The sequence below is a fragment of the Bos indicus x Bos taurus genome, chromosome 2, assembly GCF_003369695.1.
Source record: "Bos indicus x Bos taurus breed Angus x Brahman F1 hybrid chromosome 2, Bos_hybrid_MaternalHap_v2.0, whole genome shotgun sequence".
Classification (NCBI taxonomy): Eukaryota; Metazoa; Chordata; class Mammalia; order Artiodactyla; family Bovidae; genus Bos; species Bos indicus x Bos taurus.
Window position 1 is genome coordinate 55,830,133 of NC_040077.1, and position 19,752 is coordinate 55,849,884.

Genomic DNA, 19,752 nt, shown 5'->3' on the forward strand with positions numbered 1-19,752 from the left:
TTGGATCCTGGTTGACTCCCCACAAGTGTATATCCTATTAGAATTTCCCAATGACCATGGTATAAGACTGGAGGGTCTGAGCCTCTGGATCTGGGAAGAGGTCATTGACATAAACAAAAGGTCTCCCAGAGAGCAATTCATAAGGACTAAGACCAATCTGTTCTTTAGGGGCAATATGAGTGTGGAGGAGAGCTATTGGTAACGCCTCCTTCCATCCCAGAGAGGTCTCTTTTTTATTGCTGATTTTAAGAATTGGTTGGCTCTTTCTACTTTTCCTGAAGACTGAGGCCTCCAGGCACAATGGAGAAAACAAGTAATGCCCAATGCTTTAGAGACCCCTTGGGTGACCTTAGAAGTAAATGATGTCCCATTGTCACTTTATAATGACCTGGGCAGACCAAATCTTGGAATGATTTCATGGAGCAGTTTTTTTACCACCTCCTCAGCCTTCTCAGTCTGGGTGGGAAAGCCTTCAATCCATCCTGTGAATGTATCTATCATGACTAATAGGTATTTATACCCTGGAGAAACTGGCATCTGGGTGGAGTCCATCTGCCAGTCCTCTCCTGGGTAGGTCACATGTTGTTGGACAGGATGGGCCAGCTGGGGTCTTCAAGCTTCTTGGGGGTTGTTTAATTGGTAGGTGGGACAAGAGGAGACCATTTGCCTTATAGTCATTTGGAGGCCTATTTCTCTGAAGGACCTTTCTAGTAATCTTTGGAGGGCCTTTTCCGCTAAATGAATGGTGGCATGTGAGGAGTTAACCAACTTCCATTGGAGGTTCCTAGGCAGAGAAAAGGAGTCCCTCCTTTTGGAACCACTCCATATCATCTTCTTAAAAGTCCTCACCCTTAGCTTTAAGAGTCTCACCTTCAGTATATGAAAGAGTTTCTGTCAAATTAGTCTGTGGAATTAATGTGGCAACCCCTATTAAGTTGTTGTTCTGTAATGCTGCTCTCTGCTGCCTAATCAGCTGCTTGGTTCCTTTGTGCTACTTCCATGCTCCCTTTTTGGTGTTCTTCACAATGGGAGACTGAAACATTGGCAGGCATATATACTGTCTCCAACAGCCTAATGATTTGATCGCCATGTTTGATTGGGGACCCTCGGGTGGTCAAGTGGCCTCTTTCTTTCCAAATAGCAGCATGTGCATGTAGCATCAGAGAGGCGTAGTTGGAGTCAGTGTAAATGGCTACTCTTTTTCTCTTTCCTAGCTCTAAAGTTTGAGTCAGGGCTATGAGCTCAGCTAATTGGGCCGAAGTACCTGGTGGCAAAAGTTTAGTCTCTGTGGCCTCAAAATTGGAGATTACTGCATATCTGGCTCTTTTTCCATCCAAGACAAAGCTGCTTCCATCAGTGTACAGAATTTCCTCAGGATTGGTCAGAGGATCTTCTGACAATCCCTCTCAGGGTTTTGTTCAGTAGTTCAAGGTCTCTGACACATCCAGTTGCACCCTTGGCTCCAGCCCTGTGATAGTTATCTGTGACAGGCAGGCTGGCTGGAGTAGGCCGCTTTAGTCCTGTTGAACCATCATGAGGGAAGGCTTGGTGCTTGACCTTGAGGCTCTGGGTTCTCGAGGGCAGAGTGCCACCCAAAGTCCCAATTGATGATATTTGTAGCAAGCCACTTTAGGAGACTTGGACTTGTCACTTGGATACTTTTTGGCCCAATGTCCCATCTGTCTACAGATTAGGCATTTGCCTCATGCCTTGTCCTTCAAGGACTCAGAGTTTTCCATAGGGCTTCCCTGGAGGGCGGCCAGCATCTGGGCATGCCTTGTCTCTTTCTTTTTCTCCCTCTCCTGGGCCTTGGCCTCCCTCTCCTTTTCTCTCTTATAAAGGTACTGGTGGCTGTCTGGACCATCTCATCTAAAGAGGCAGCAGGGTCCTGCTGCTGTTGCTGTTGTAACTTTATCTTGATGTCTGATGTGCATTGGGACAGGAATTTGTCCTCTAAAATCACTTGTCCCTCATAAGAGTCTTAAGTCCAGGTTGGCAAACTTTTGGAGGGCCTCTTTTAGCCTTTCCAGAAAGGCAACGGGGTTCTCCTTGGGCTCCTGATTTATTGCTGAGTTCCAGGCATAGCTGATTACTTTTTGCCGGGCTGCTTTCAGTCCTACCTTCACACAGATCAGAAAATGATCCCTTTCCCAGGTGTGTTCAGGATCATTATAATTCCAGTTAGGATCTGAGGAGGGGACTGCAGTTTCCCCTACTGGGTATTTATCACTTGACATGTAAAGCCCCATAGCATACCTTTGGGCTTCCTTTAAGACCCTAGCATGTTCAGGGTCAGATAGAAAGAAAGTGAAGTCGCTCAGTCCTGTCAGACTCTTTGCCACCCCATGGACAGCAGCCTACCAGGATCCTCCATCCATAGAATTTTCCAGGCAAGGGTACTGGAGTGGGTTGCCATTTCTTTCTCCAGGGGATCTTACTGCCCCAGGGATCAAACCCAGATATCCTGCATTGCAGGCAGACATTTTACCATCTGAGTCACCAGGGAAGCCCCAGAGTCAGATAAAGTTTGGCTAAATATGACCATGATGTCCTTCCACGTCAAGTCAAAGGCCATTGTAATGTATTGTAATGTATCTATATATTTGCCTGTGTCATCTGTATAGCTTCCAAGGTCTTGTTTGATCTGTCTTAGTTCTAAGAGGGAGAACTGCTTATGGACCTGGGTTGGTCTGATTTCTCCTCCAGTTTCAACTAAGGTACATACTTGAGTTGGCTTTTGTGGAGGGGTGTTCCCAGGTATGGGGGTATGTTTGGATACAAGGAAGGAGCACCAGGCAACTCAGGAGCCATGGGAGGTGAGCCTTCACGTGAAGGTCCTCCTCTTGGTTGTCTGGCCTAACACCAATTGCCTAGTAGGCTCACTTTTAGGGCATACAACAACCCTGCACTTAAGACAGAGTTCCTTCATATCTTTTAGTTGGAAGAAAATTTGGACATAGGGGATCTCTGTCCATTTCCCTTGTTTTTTTGCAGAATAAGTCTAGCTGCAGGATGGTATTGTAATTTAAATTCCCATCCTCAGGCCAGTGTTCCTTGTCCCCCAGAGGATACCGTGGCCACGCAGTGGCACAAAATAATTTTAAGTGACTTCTCTTTAGAGTTAGAGGATTAAACAGCTTCCAGTAATCAAGGATGCATCTCAAGGGCATCCGCCGGGAAGTGGATTGTTATTTCCCATCTGAAAGACAGTCATGACAGGGAGGAAAAGAAACAAGAAAAAACTAATAGGCCTCCTTCAATTTCCATGGGTGGACTTCCTTAGGGGTGAGTCTTTTTGAGACTTATCCTACCCAGTACTGTTGCAACTTGAGAGCCAGGCATCTCCAGGTCAGGGTGCAGATCCCCAGCCAAGCTAAGGTGTGACAGCCTCCTGGAGATCGAATTCCCAGGCAGGTTGAGGCGGGTCAGCCTCCCAAGAGTTGGATCCCTGCGCAGGTTAAGGCATGTCGACCTCCTAGGACTCTTGGACTGGTGGATACCTGAGCAGGTTGAAGCATGACAACGTTTCAAGGACCAGATTCCTAGGCAGATCAAGTCAGGTCAACCTCCTGGGACCCCCGGATTGGAGTTGGGCATCCCCAAGGTCTCCAGTGTGACCAATGCTGGGTAGGACTAAGGGGTTGTAATTTTAACTCATTGCCAGCTTGTTCACCGCAGATGGGAATAGATATCATGACATAAAGCAATCCAAGCCTGTGCCCTGAGACTGTGAACCTGGTGAAGCAGCCATAAGCCTTATCCTCTTACTGCTCTAAGGGAAAGTAAGTCACTGATTTCTTCCCCTAGTCCTCTATAAGAGTAGGTTAGGATGTCTCCAGTGGTAAACATTTCATTGTCATAGACCCACTTTAGGTAATAACAGAAGTAATGACAAAAGAATGGGTTATCTGGTCCTGTTAGGAGAATTAAGATATTTTAATAAGTGGGATGGAACAGTGTTGTCTACAAGGGGGCAGGGTCCTAGTAGTAAGAGATAGTAATTGGCTTAAGAACAAATTGATAAGAGGCAACAGACCAGATGTTCCATAAAAGTGGAGTGGAAATTTGATCCAGGGGTATGTTTGTAACTTTAGGAAAAGGGTGGTAAAGGTTTAGGCCCAAACGGCCTGCAGGGCTAACTCCCAAAGTGGCAAACATTATCCCTGGAAGCCCAATTGCCCTTGAAGGGATGCCAGCAGATGAATTTCCAGCAGGCATTGTGTGCCTGTCACCTGCCCTAGCAGGTCCACTGAGAGATGGCTCTTGTTGCACATATTGTAGGAAACATAGAAGATGAAGGCCTGAATATCTTGAGGGATTGGATATTATACATTATTTCCCTCTCAAGAGCTAGCTACTTTCTGGTTGTCCCAAGGGCATAAACATAAACCTGATTAAAATCAAATGGGTCCATGATGACAAGTCAAATTCAAATACACCTTGATCCCCAATCTGCAAGCTAAGTGACACACCCAGAACTGGCAGGACAGTTCCAAGGCACTGTCAAAAGACAGAGGAGTGGTTGGTTCCCCAATGGTTGGGAGATCCTCCCACTCATTAGCATATGAATTCACCTAGCTGGCAAAAAATAGACACACCACATTCCAGGGCTACTGCACTCTCCTCTGTGATGGCCCACACCCTGTGGAGTGTGCTTCTCTCTGAACAGGAACAAATCCACCTCTTACCTATCTTTGTGTCTCTAACTGAAGTTTTGCAATGAGACATCAGATCTTGAGCTTCATTAGGTCCTAAAGCCAGGCACGATGCGTTTTGGCTAGGCTCAAGTCCCGGGAGAAAAGAGCTGAAGGACAGGAGGTAAAAGCAGTGGGAAAAAACACACTGAGGAATCCCCTTCATAACCTGCCAGAAAATTTGCTAAATATCTGACCTGTGCTAACAGTTTTCATTGGCCTGACCCTTGGCACAAAAGAAGATTATGGACAGAAGAACCCCCACCTGCTTGAGCAATGGCTACTGGGGCCCAGCAGATAGTGGAGCCTTTGGGACACACTGAGGAGTAGCCCCTTCCAGGGTCCCTCAGTTGCACCCACTGCTGCTCACCTGTTAGTGGGGGGTTCGAGTAAACAAGAAACAAGAGATTGTAAAGGAATTAAGATTTTTTTTTTTTTTACCGTGAAGAAATGTCTTTAGTGAGAGTATCTTAATGGTGAATGCTCTCAGCTTTTATTTGGATGAAAATATTTTCATCTTCATCCTTGAATGAGCATTTAATAACATAATGTTCTAAATTGACAGTTATTTTTTCTCAGACTTTGGAGATAGCATCATACTGATTTTTGTCGGTCCTTAAAAATCCCAACCCTTAGTGCTTCTGCTGTGGCCTCCCTGGATGGCAGTTTATTTACAGTCTGTCTTTCCTGCCCCACCAATACTATCTCTGAGGGGACGCCACATTGCTCACCCTCAGTGTTCCTTAAATACTGTAGCCTTGTGCCCTGTCCAAGCAGGTGCTTCATTTGTCAAGCAATGAAAACAAGAGGGAGAAATCCCATGTTGCAAATATAAAATGTAGGGCAAAGCAGAAAGCATCACTATGAACAAAGCTAGTGGAGGTGATGGAATTCCAGTTGAGCTATTTCAAATCCTGAAAGATGATGCTGTGCAAGTGCTGCACTCAATATGCCAGCAAATTTGGAAGACTCAGCAGTGGCCACAGGACTGGAAAAGGTCAGTTTTCATTCCAATCCCAAAGAAAGGCAATGCCAAAGAATGCTCAAACTACTGCACAATTGCACTCATCTCACATGCTAGTAAAGTAATGCTTAAAATTCTCCAAGCCAGGCTTCAGCAATATGTGAACTGTGAACTTCCAGATGTTCAAGCTGGTTTTAGAAAAGGCAGTGGAACCAGAGATCAAATTGTGAACATCTGCTGGATCATTGAAAAAGCAAGCGAGTTCCAGAAAAACATCTATTTCTGCTTTATTGACTATGCCAAAGCCTTTGACTATGTGGATCACAATAAACTGTGGAAAATTCTGAAAGAGATGGGAATACCAGACCACCTGACCTGCCTCCTGAGAAATCTGTATGCAGGTCAGAAGACAACAGTTAGAACTGGACATGGAACAACAGACTGGTTCCAAATAGGAAAGGGAGTATGTCAAGGCTGTATATTGTCAACCTGCTTATTTAACTTATATGCAGAGTACATCATGAGAAACACTGGGCTGGAGGAAGCACAAGCTGGAATCAAGATTGCCAGGAGAAATATCGATAACCTCAGATATGAAGATGACACCACCCTTATAGCAGAAAGTGAAGAGGAACTAAAGAGCCTCTTGATGAAAGTGAAAGAGGAGAGTGAAAAAGGTGGCTTAAAGCTCAACATTCAGAAAACTAAGATCAAGGAATTAAGATTTTGTTAGGCATATGTCCTTTCAGCCATAGGTGTGAGGACCTCCTGCCTTAACTGGAGGTCTTCTGGAATCTGAGACTGAGTCACGTGAGCTTTCTGCTGAGTTTGTTTTTCGCTGTCCCAGTTTCCGGTACTCTGGGCTTCTTGTCACTTCCCTTGTGCTGGGTTTTCTTCCTGTTCAGCTTCCGCCATGGGAGCTTCATTCAGAGTTGGATTCCTGCTGTGCATGGTCTCCTCCTCGTGGGGGCGAGAGGAGGTCGTTTCAGCCAGATTAAATCTGACAAATGGTACCATAGATGTCAGGGGAGTGTGTAATTTCCCAGGTTCTGTCTTGTCACAACAAAAATTTGAAGCGACATACGGACCAGCATTACAGCCCTGAGTCAGGCCAGTGTTACAGCTCCATGTTACAGCTCCATGTTACAGCTCCGTTTTATTTAGAAAGTAAAAGAAAATACATCCTTGAGGCATGAAGGCATGCCAACCCAAAAGACGTTAAGAGAAGAGAGGCCCCTCTTTTTATATGTTTTCTCTCCTCCCCCTGAGCCTGCCCTATGTAAACTGGGCTAGCTAGGAGAGTTGTTTGTTTTACCTGAGATTCTCACTCTGGTCTTCAGATCTTCCTTTATTCTGTTTTCACAGGCTTTTCCCTTCCTTGTCTTTTAGCCACCACCATTTTGGACTCCTTATTCCTATTCTAACTACCTAACATGTATGATAGCAACTAAACTGAGTTTTTTGTTTGTGTTTGTTTCCTTACTCTCAGCTTAAGATATTGACATCATTCAGGCAAAGTTGGATTTAACTTTTCTGCTTCAGCTCCCTATGTTCAGAAAAAGACTTGTAACTTATCCCTTTTCCAGAGGATCTTCCCAACCCAAAAATCAAACCAGAGTCTCCTGCATTGCGGGCAGATTCTTTACCAGCTGAGCTACCAGGGAAGCCTGCTTTAAAACACATATGTCACTTTTCAGTGCAGTAGTATAGAGCTCTATGCAGCTGTTCTTCACTGAGAGAAGGTTGAGTTCCTTGATGTGGGGGAATTGACATCTTTTCATTTTTCTTGCCGCATAATGAATCTAAACAGTCGTTCATCATGTGATTTTCTTTGGCTTTTAGTCACTGAAATGTATTCCTATAAAAGATACTAAAATTATGCATATCCTGTGTCCTCAAATAGTTACTGTCACTTTATTTGCTTATCTAATGTTTCCTCTATGGACTGTGTGGAAGAGAGGGGCAGAGCTCTGATTACATTAGCAAATAGGAAACAAATGAAGTCAAACACAATAACATATTAATATAATGATAGAACTGAGTGAAGTCAGAAGTTTGCAAAGTTCAGCATTTTTTGGACACAGGGTATGCATACTTTAAATAACTTTTGTAGGAGTATATTTCTGGGACTAAAATAAAGGAAAATCACTTGATGAAGGACTGTTTAGATTCATTATACTGCAAGAAAAATGAAGAGATGTCAAACATAATCAGTAACATCTTTCCTATTGGATGTTTTTATATCTTTCACAGAATTCCCAACTTGTGAACCACTAACTCAGTTTATATGCAAAAGTGGAAGATGCATTAGCAGCAAGTGGCACTGCGACTCTGGCAAGTACCAAATGTTCACTAGACTGCACTGATTTGATTGGAGGCCTGGCTGTCTGTGCAGCTTCACTTCTTTCAGAGCTGGTTTGTAAGAGAAGTTTGCCAAGTCCAGCAAAATGGCTGAGACAAGTGGTGAGAGGGCAGATGGCCTGTCAATGGGGATTAGCATTAAGGACAATGGAGCTCAATGGCAGTCCCTTGGGGCTATCTATGATGGGGATTTGTTTTCAGATATTATGCTAGATCTAGTCTAAGTCTACAAACAAGACATGAAGGGAACAATTGAGAAAATATCCTGGACAATTCAGGTTCCTCAAAGCATTGATGTAAAATGCTCTGTAATGTCAGGATGGAGTAGTTCATAAATTATTATGGAAGATCCAGATGATCTCAACTCTGTCACGTTGGCTTTTTATGTACAAATGATATTTTTTCTTCACTCAGTTCTATCATTATGTTAAATTATGCCAAATACAGGTAAATGAATTATACATAAATTGATGCAACCTCAGCCATTAGTTTGAATTTAATCTGTTTTCACTTCACATTCCCCTTGCTTCCCTCCTGCAGCAATTGTTAATATAGAATATAAATCATTGCTAATGATAGTGTACAAACAATTTCCTGATATAAATACATACTTAAGAACCAGTGGTGTAAGGGTACAGAGTGAGCCCTCATGTGGGAGAATGGAGAAAAGGGATCTGAATTAAAGATAGTTATAAACACTAGGGCATAGAGCTTATAGGTAATTTTAAAAATAGTAAATTTAAAAAATTTTTAAAAATAGTAATTTTCCAACAATAATTATATCACAAGCTGTATCATTTCAGGAAATTCCTACAATCACCACTGTCTTCCCCACTTCATAATTATTTCATGTTGTATAGTTTAATCCAGTCAGTGGTTAGTCATTTCTGAGTGAAATAGAAATTAAGCTTCAAAATCCAAAGTGAAGGATGTTTTCCTCTTTAATTTAGTAGTTGGCATTCAATCAGAAACAAAGCAATATAAAAATGGAAATAATTTTCCCACTGCTCATGGGAAATGTTGATGATTGATTTATCGTTCATTTTTTTCAATAACAGAAGAAAGCACTCAATACCAAAAACAAATGTTAAGTATTTCATAAGAAAATGTTTCTCCATGGATAATTTTTCACTACCTGGTTGTTAATGCTTCTTTCTAGATGATGACTGTGGAGATGGGAGTGATGAGGTTGGCTGTGTACATTCCTGCTTTGATAACCAGTTCAGTTGTTCCAGTGGCAGATGTATCCCAGGCCATTGGGCCTGTGATGGTGACAATGACTGTGGAGACTTCAGTGATGAAATCAATTGCACCAGAGAAGGTTAGTAGTTTTGTGAATCTACAAACCTCAATATCAATCTTAAATTGATATATAATATTTGGAGTATTTTAGAGTGAAATCACAGAAAAATAAATTTCTCATCACATAAAAAAGTATAAGTGGAACTGTATAAAATAATTTGATCATCTCTTTTTTCTTTCTTTTGCACTATATAATCATAAGGGATTTGACTTAGGTCATACTGAATGGTCTAGTGGTTTTCCCTACTTTCTTCAATTTAAGTCTGCATTTGGCAATAAGGAGTTCATGATCTGAGCCACAGTCAGATCCTGGTTTTGTTTTTGCTGACTGTATAGAGCTTCTCCATCTTTGGCTGCAAAGAATATAATCAATCTGATTTCTGTGTTGACCATCTGGTGATGTCCATGTGTAGAGTCTTCTCTTGTGTCATGGGAAGAGGGTGTTTGCTATAACTAGTGCATTCACTTGGGAAAACTCTGTTAGCCTTTGCCCTGCTTCATTCTGTACTCCGAGGCCAAATTTGCCTATCACTCCAGGTGTTTCTTGACTTCCTACTTTTGCATCCCAGTGCCCTATAATGAAAAGGACATCTTTTTTGGCTGTGAGTTCTAAAAGGTCTTGTAGGTCTTCATAGAACCGTTCAACTTCAGCTTCTTCAGCGATACTCATTGGTTCAATCCCCTCCAACTTCTAAATTGATGAAACCCCAAGCCCATCCCCAAAGAGGGGAAAAAAGAATTAAGAAAGGCATAATTTCCCTTTTCTTTTCACATCAAATTTGTTTCCGAAGGCTGGTAATCATTCCCTATTAAATGTTGAGGTATTCCAACTGATTGACCTTCTGGAATGGAAGTAAAGAGAGGAAGGAGATCACAACCTTGGCTCCCAGGATATCCATGGGTGACCTGATCTTGTTGTTTGCATGGGTAACTTGGCAAAATGTGATCAGCCCCAGGACATGCTCATGAATTAGAAATCATGTTAGAAATATCACAAAAAAATTGTTAGCCTGTCAAAAATTCATACAGCAATAACATTTTAATTGGAAGCTTTCTTTTTTGACTAAGAAATTAATTTTTTTTAAATTCATTCTTTCATTTATTCCAAAAATATTTATTTTCACATGCCAGACAGTGCTTGAACCAAAACATAGATTAAAGAATGAAAAAAACATGGTCACTGTTCAGTTTTTAGAATCTAGCCTGCAAACAGACAACAAAGTGTGATCATGAGAAATCATTCTCAAAGTGTTTTCCAAGGAGATTATTTCTCTTCTGCAAATATTTGGAAACCTATAAAATAGAAAATTTCTAAAGTATTTTCTCTAACAAAAATTCCTTTTGTCTTTCATTTTTCTTTCTTCATCTCTCTCTTTCTCAGTCACTCTGTCTTTCTCTCTCTTCCTTAATTTCTCTCAATTGTAAGTATGGGAAACAGTGGCAGTTAGGGAAATTATCTACATAATACTAGGTTCTTAAAGGAGTAAATATTTTTGGTGAATTGCCTAAGTGATTTTATTAAAGGAGATATTCTCTGATTTTGATTCTCCCTGTATGACCTGGATTATAATAGTCAAGGTTTGATACAAATATGTTCCATAAGAGCCATGAAGCAAAGAAACACAGGTACTCTCGGTCAGTGGTCTTGACATGATTCATGTCTTTCCTGACAGAGGACAGCCCAGAAGCTATAATGAAAACAGAAAATGACTAAGAAAATTTTTGTAACAGTATCTTATCAAATTTAACATGAACATATTTGAATTTAATTTTGCTTCAAAATCGAGAGGAAGGATAAATCTCTCTCCACACCCACCCCCCATCTCTATCTCATTCTTGTCTCTTTTTCCTCTCTCACTTCAGTTGGTCCACTGGTACATATGAACTAGAACTTTTTGCTTTTAACTAATCTAGAGTGGAAAAAGAAAAGGTATACAAAAGATATTTTTCCTCTTTTTCTTTGTATATTTGAGACATTCATCTGTGGCGTGGTTACATTTCATTACTAAATTGGACTTTGAACGCATACTACATTTTCCCTCACCTCACAGATGTCTCTTTAGGCTCCTCATGAGTTATACATCTGTGGCCTGCTGGCACTGCCCCATGATGTGCTGTGAAAGAAATTGCCATGATGTTAATTTGCTTTCATCTCAGAAGTGAGATCTCATCCCTCTTTTCTGTGTGTATGTATCTCTAAGTTAAAATGATCATTGCACATTAAAACATTTTGGAGAGATTGCTTTAATTTTATGAGTATCCAAAGCGAGTGGTACAGTCCCTTATAGGCTCTCTAGACAGTTATTTGGGTTTGGATTATAGAATCAGTGCCTAGTTAATGTTAATGACCTTTATCTTTAGGTCATTTTGCTAATATATTATTGTAAAGGAAATACTGTCAACGTGAATACCATGCGTTTCTTATATGATTAAAGTAATGCACTAAGGAAATGATTCAGATAATCCACATGATTCTTGGCCATGTTTCAAGGAAAGAATGAGAAGAACTTCCTGAACTAATTTACATTTAACTGATTGTAAATTGTACTAAGATTCTCTTGTCAAAAATTCTACTTGGTGAATACAGGTTGTAGGCATTGAAGACAGGCAGCATTCTGGAATGACTTTCATGTAAGACAATCTAGAGTATTGCAAAGGGCATTTAAATATTTTTATCCATCATTATTTTATGTATTTTGATATGGAAGTTGTAAAATAGCCATGACATATAGAATTGTTAGCATTGATCAGGAAGGCCATTTTGCACATGGAGGATTTGTGAGGCCATTGCCAAGCTAAAATAGAAATTTGATGCAGTTAGTCATATAATTCAGTCCCAGAACCTGCTGTGGAAGAAAAGAGCAGGGGATTCTGGCTTGAGTTTCAGTACTGGCTGTCAAAACTGATCAAATCCACCATATAATTGCTGAGCACTTCACTTTACACTGCCTGTGTAAGCAGAGCAATTGGTACAGTTTCTCTCAACTCAAACTGTTTTCAAAAGGACAGAAAATACTCTTGAATTAGACTTTAATAGTGAAGGAGCAGGAGATACCAAGAGATGAACATTTCATATATAATCTCTATTTCAGCAAATTCCTGAGTTTAAATTAAATTCATATTCTCTCTGATACCACTTTCAAGAAAATAATTTCTATAGTGATGGTTATTTTTTATCATTAGTATGATTAATATATGGAAAAGTGTTAATGTCTGGTCCTCTCTGAGATTAATGTTCACTCATCTCTTTCTTTCTTCATATTGTGCTGCTCTTTTCCTCTCTTCCAAACTCCCTGGGGGGCTTCATAGATAGTGCTAGTGGTAAAGAATTTGCCTGCCAATGCAGGAGACATGGGTCCAATCCCTAGGTTGGAAGATCCCTTGGAGAAGGAAATGGCAGCCCACTCCAGTATTCTTGCCTGGAAAAATTCCATGGACAACCTGATGGGCTATGATCCATGGAGTTGCAAAGAGTCAGACATGACTGAATGAGCACACAGGAAAGAAAACACACATCTTTACAAATCACTACCTAGGAATATACACACAGTCTACAAGCTTAAGTAGAATACAAACAATCCATAGCACATAGATTCCTTCCTTTGTTTCAGTGTTTGTTTGTTATTGATTTAGCACTGGTTTCTTTTTGATTCTGAATCCTTTGATTGGTACATATAACTATGATTACCCTTTTGTAGCTACTGGGTGGGTGAATAGTTTTTCCAAGTGGAAACATAAGTGAGGCAGGGCCTTCAAAGAATTTGTAATGATAGAACTTTTTCTAGAGGCTCAATCCTGGCCATTTATTAAGCATTGAAAGGTTTTTGTCAAAAAACGGTTTTACCGGCATACATAGTAAGTTTCAGAAAGACAAGGAAAGTTTGTCTGTTTTATATATATAATTTCACAGTGAGTGCCAGTGAGGAGATTCCATTATGATAATATGGGGTCAAGGGAAGGAGTTAACCTATGTTGGCCTCCCACAAATTGTCAGACATTCTTATGTTTGTTATTCCATTTAATTTTCAGAATAAGGATTATTCAGAGAGGTTAAGACACTTACCTAGGATTACACAGCTGGAGTTTCAGGGTTTCACAGTTGTAATTTCAAAGGCTGACTGTTCTTTATCCCTGTGTCTAGCTGTCTGCTTCTGCAGCTATAGAGTATAACTCTATTTTTTTTCTAACTCTCTATGAAGTAACATTTGTATGATCCCCAAATAATACTTTCCTTGTCTTTCTGAAACTTGCTATGTATTGCACATAGAGGATATTAAAAAAAGAAGTAAAAAATAATAAAATATAAGGAAAACATCCTATCTATTTTATTTTATTCATATCCTGGGCTAAAATTGCCAAGATTTATGGGATAAATGAAAGTGGCTACGCTATATTAAGGAAAGGTATATGATTAGATCCGTGCACCTAGCCTTGCATATCATCATGGAAATAAACTCTAGGATGAGGAAACAGAAGAAATTACTAGAAGTATAAGACGAATAATTACTACCTTGTTCTTAAGTGCATACTCATTATCACTTGATGAAAAAGAGAGACCTTTCTACTTATTATAGGTCATTGCAATGAAATTTTCCAAAAAGCACTAGAAGGGACCTGGGCCATTACATGAAATCATCACAAGAAGTACATTTGTCTTTTTTGTCTGTTTGTTCCTAGTCTCCATCCCCTTCACTGCCCCTCCCTTCTCCCTACAGTTCTCCTTGGTAGTGTGGATTCTGGAACTTTGTCATTGGAATAGCTGTGGACATTCCAATACAGTGTTTTCAGTCACCCAAGACTAGGTTTCTCTGCCATAAAAGTTTTACCTCATAGACTCAAAAATTCTAACAAGCTGAAAGAAAATGAAAAGATCATTTAGTTCAGTTTTGTTGTGCAAATGAGAAAAAAAATACTCAGCTAGATAAAATTATCTGTATGTGTATATAGCAATAACAAAAACTGATGCTACTTCCTGGAAGAAGCTAATAATGTTCTAAGTTAGAAATGTTGAAATTGAGTCCTTTGATACATAATGACATTTTCAGGAGAGATTTTTTGATTCAAATGATGATGTCAGGTTCTTAGTGGAAAATCCAGAAAGTTCTGGCAGTTCTGCCAACCAAAAAGCCATGATATCCTGTCTGGGAGATTGAATCCTCTCAGAGCACTGCAGGTATCAAACTTGATATTTAGCTAAAGACTTTGGGTTACTCATTTAAGCATAGAGAGAATAGAAATTAAAGCCAACATCTTTTGACTTCTTGTCTACATCAAATACATAGTAAGTTTCAGAAATATAAGAAAAGTTTTTTGTGCCACAATTTAATCTTAAACACATAGGAAATAAAGTATTAGTAAATTCTGTACACAATCACCTGTCTTGTTTTTCTTTCATGAAAATATACTTCAATTCACTTTTTCTAGAACACACAATCAAACAGAATTGCTATTATTTCTCAGGCACTGAGCTTTGCTAACAATTAAGTATTGGATTTGAATTTGGGGAGATCAAATTATGTTATGGATTTAGCAGATTCATATAATCTTCTGTCCTAATATTCTTAACTACTCTTTTTTAATGAAAATACGGGTTGTTACCCAATAAAAATGCAATTAAAAGCAAATCTAAATGTCATCTAGTTTTAGAGAGGTATAGTATCTGTTTTCAATGAGATACAACTTTTCTGGCTTAACTTTATTCTCTCACAGATTGATTTATTTTGCTTAGAAACTGTTAACACTGAGATATCAAAACAATGTTAATTATTAATGGATTTTATCCATAGGAAACCTCTTTTTTGTTTTCTAGGACAAAATAGCTCTTTAAACGTCATTTTAACGTTAATATTTATAGACAACTTTTACATCAAAAACAAAGAAAACTCAAGAGTTTTGAATCAATTAAGAGCAAAAACTGTTTTGAGAATCTGTAATGTTCCTAGCAATGTGATTATCAAGAAAAGTAAAAGGAATCAGCTAAATATAATTTTAAAAAGAAAATCTTAGGAAAAAAATGGTTCCTAAAAATGGAAAGAAGCCAGTTATCTTCATTTTTACTCTTCAAAAATTTAGTAATAGGTCTAAACTTATTCCTAGATAAATTTAGCTTCTGCATAAGACAATAATTATGTACTTTGACACTAAACAAAGTAACAATTCATTTTAGTTTTGCAGAAATAATTAATAAAGTCAATAGGTAACAGGAAGACCTAATTTTAATGAAAAATTTTAGCCTGTTTCCAACTCTTTTAATGGGAGAAGGCGATGGCACCCCACTCCAGTACTCTTGCCTGGAATATCCCATGGACGGAGGAGCCTGGTAGGCTGCCGTCCCTGGGGTCGCTAGGTCGGACATGACTGAGCGACTTCACTTTCACTTTTCACTTTCATGCATTGGAGAAGGAAATGGCAACCCACTCCAGTGTTCTTGCCTGGAGAATTCCAGGGACGGGGGAGCCTGGTGGGCTGCCGTCTCTGGGGTCGCACAGAGTTAGACACGACTGAAGCAACTTAGCTTAGCTTAGCTTAGCTAACTCTTTTAATAGAGCTGAACCATAAGGGCAAGAGTAAATTAATTTCCACAGCCTTTAAATTCTGCTTCCTTGTTCTAAATTGTGGTTAATGGTCAGTGAATTCATAGGACTTGAGGAATTCAGCAGAAAACACACACACAAGTAAATAAACAGAAAAGAGACAAAGGACATATATAATGTACAAAATAATTAATTCACCTCTCAATAATTGAGTTGTACTCAAGCTTTTATGAGACTAAAGTAAGCAATAAGATAAAACTTTGCCTTTTTCCTATTAAAAAAATAGTTTATAATTAGCTTCTTTCAGAGCCTATGTGAACTGTCAGCTTGTATTGCTTTATTTATGTGATGCATCAGTTCAGTTTGCACTTATATTATATCCTGAAATGCAATTGACCAGATTCATCTACTTTTTGTGAGGGAATTTATTTCATGCTGGGTATTTGTGTACACACAGGCTTTCTAAGGAAAATTGTCATTGTCTGAATCCCAAACTTTTCTACAGATGACTTTGTTACATAACATAATCAACTTAATCTACCATGACCTTCCTGGTATGGAGTACTTCACTGGTATGCAGATCTTTCAGTACAGTATGCTGCTATGTTGATATGTATACACTTAATGGGATGTTCTAGAAATCATAAGCAGAATTTAGAACATTTTAGAACACAGGTCCGCAAATCTTTTCTGTAGAGTCCTGTAGTAAAATATTTTAGATTTTGCCTATTTCATCTACCCAGCTCCACTGTTTTAGCACCAAAGAAGCTATATACTATTTCTCTACAAATGATTATGACTGTGGGCTTCCCTGGTGGCTCAGTGGTAAAGAATCCGTCTGCAATGCACGCGTTGTAGGAAGTGCAGTTTCGATACCTGGATCAGGAAGATCCCCTGGAGGAGAGCATGGCAATCCACTCCAGTATTCTTGCCTGGAGAATTCCATGGACAGAAGAGCCTGGCAGGCTTCAGGCCATAGGGTTGCAAAGAGTCGGACACTACTGAAGCAACTTAGCATGCATGCACGCATAATTATGACTGTATTATAAGAAAACTTTATTTACAAAGAGAGGTAGTGGACCCGGATTGGTCTGCAGGTCATAGTTTGTTGACTCTTCCTTTAAAATTCAAGTAGAGACACATTCTAAAGGAGTTATAATCCTGAGTGTTTAATAAAATATCAAACTTATTATGAGACGAGGCAGAAAATAATGGGGACAGGAAAAGGCCAAAATAAAGAAGAGATAATAACTTTAAAATTTTACTCTCTGATATTTCCTCCAACATTTATCTCATGTATATGCTTATACATATTCTTTCTATATAATGATGTTCTATACTATTTTAAAATATAAAGTTAAATAATGTCATATTTTTCCTGTAAATATTTGAATCTACTGCAACCCAGTCATATATCTAAGCCAAGAAGTAAATTCCTAACATGGAATATCCACATTGTAATCTGTTTTACTTCATATTTGATATCTAAAATATCTGTTAAAGTGAATAGTTAATTTCAGCAATGAATGGAAAAATCGATTTCTCAGTTACATAGCCAACTCAACTCATTGTTTACTTATACTGATAGAAGTTCATCATCCCTATGAGATATTACATTTTAAATAATATGTTCAAAGTAGAATTCTAGATACCAAACTTCACATTTTTAATGAACTAAAAACAGTGCTTTATTTTACATACATTTCACATAAATGCTTGAATTTCCTGGAAGATATTTAATAACATATATTGTTTCAGTATTTTTTCATTATTTTTTATCTCTATATGTCTGCATATTTTAATACTAGAAATAGCTTAGTGTTATAATAATTGAATTTATGCCAAGATATCCACACATTTTTTCCATTTCCCTCTATTTAACTTTTCTAATTGACCTAGACAGTAAGCATCAGAGACTTGAAGTCTGGTCTCTTTGTTATTAAATTTTTCATTAAATCCCTTATGTTAATACATGGTTTAGATAGTCCCATCCAAATTCTTATCCAGATAATCTCCAGCAGGGACTACATATACAGGTAAAAAAGCTTTTTGGAATAGAAAGTAAAACACAGAAATCATGCCCTGGAAGTGTGTTGTCATGGGAAGGTGGAAAGGGCCATGATATTATGATATTAATAATCATCTATAGGCTAGATGACAGGCAAGCAGTCATCAAGGTCGAATGGATGAGGACAAGTTGATTTCAAAGAGACACCCCAAGTTTGACTTCATTATTAGTTCATATAAGGGACTGTAGAGCCATCGGGCAGGCAGTAGTCCCTGGGGAATTCATCCCACATTAGCTGGAGAAGAGCAGGACAGTTACCCCCAACAGTCACAGTGCAGTTTCTAGTCAGATAGGTAGAGAGGTTTAAACAAGCACCCATTGCTAAGGATTTCTAGAAACCAAGGACAGCTTACCTACTTTAGGAAGTGGTTAAGGGTCCACTGAGAAACAGGACAAGCATATGTCCACACCCTGTTGGTAAATGAAATGAAACAATTGATAGGCTGCCACTCTGATTCTCAATAGATTCAGGACAGGTGAAGAATACCTAGGAATCTGTAGCCAACTGCTGCCATAGGTACAGGAATTATTAATACACAGTGAGTCACTGAAAAACCAGAAAGCAAGCAGGAATGGACACATGACAATTATCAGATATGCAGGAAGCTTTGTGCACATAGCACTCTTTTTTTTTTTTTTTTAACTTTTCAAAACATTTTGTAACAAATTTCAAGTTAAAGTATGTGTGTATGTTAGTTGCTCAGCCGTGTCTGACTCTGTGACCCCATGGGGTGTGTGGCTCCTCTGTCCATGTGATTTTCCAGGCAACAATACTGGAGTGAGTTGACATTTCCTTCTCCAAAGTTAAAGTCCATTAAAACAAACAAAGTTGTTTTTTTTTTTTTTCTCCTGGATTGGACTCACAATTTAAATAATTCACTAAATTCACAATATCATTTTAACTATTTTCTCAGGAACACTTAAACATTTCTTAGAAATCAAAAAAGTGTATTCTGACTAAGAAAAGCATAGTATAAATATAATTTTTGCAATCCTGATTTTCATTTTTTACCTTATAGGAGAAGAAAATGTCTTTTCTGTCTCTGTATAGTTGCTAGTCTTCTAACTGCAAATATTTAGTCTCAATGAATTCATTTAAATATTGGGATAAATTCCACCATCAGTTGCCACATTTCCTCCAGAGTTCTGCATTTATTTATTTATTAGGTTCCCCTAAATTGTATGCTTAGTTTAAATAGCTTCGGGGCAAAAATACAATAAAATTGCATTAGTTAAAATATAACCAGCATCAGCAACATGAAAACATAACAGTAAAACAGCATGAGTATATGCATATAAACATAGTCATCATTTTAACACTCCACTGGGACAAGCCATATTACAAAGATAGATTGAGTGCCAAGCCCTGAAGCTTAAGCAGCTAGGGCTCTGGGGAACCACAGATGCCTGGAACTCAGGTTAGAATGGCCATCACAGCCTCCTTAGAGGGATGCAACATTCCATCCAGGGGAAAATCAACAACTGTTAACAGAAGCTGATTTCATTTGGCAAGGGGGTTAAGAGAAAATAAAACTCCATGACTTTTTTCTCTATTTTCTGGCAGAAGGGGTAGCATTTCTAAACAAGGGCATAACAGACATTGAGAAATAGGTTTGGAGTATTTTTAATTGATTGTGAGAAGGTAGCATGAATTAAGGAGAGCAATATGAAGGAGAAAGAGTGTGTGTGTGTGTGTTTAATAGTCTACATGACTTAGTATAAAGGCTGAGTGTTTTGGCAAGTGAAATAGATACACATATACCTCCATATGTAGATCAATTGTAAATTTTTGGACTCTCAGAGATTTTTCCCTTTCTACTTATTGCCTAA

The 19,752-nt window shown here is 38.8% G+C and overlaps 1 protein-coding gene across 3 annotated transcripts in view; it reads left to right on the forward strand.

Annotated features, from left to right (window-relative positions):
• The window catches only part of LRP1B (LDL receptor related protein 1B), a 2,173,551-nt gene that overhangs the window by 1,331,086 nt on the left and 822,713 nt on the right, over nucleotides 1-19,752 (forward strand). For all 3 annotated transcript variants that reach the window (XM_027561670.1, XM_027561656.1, XM_027561663.1), the window contains 2 exons: nucleotides 7,912-7,992; nucleotides 9,179-9,340. In XM_027561670.1, the coding sequence (XP_027417471.1) occupies nucleotides 7,912-7,992; nucleotides 9,179-9,340 (243 nt within the window). The remainder of the gene's footprint in view (nucleotides 1-7,911; nucleotides 7,993-9,178; nucleotides 9,341-19,752) is intronic.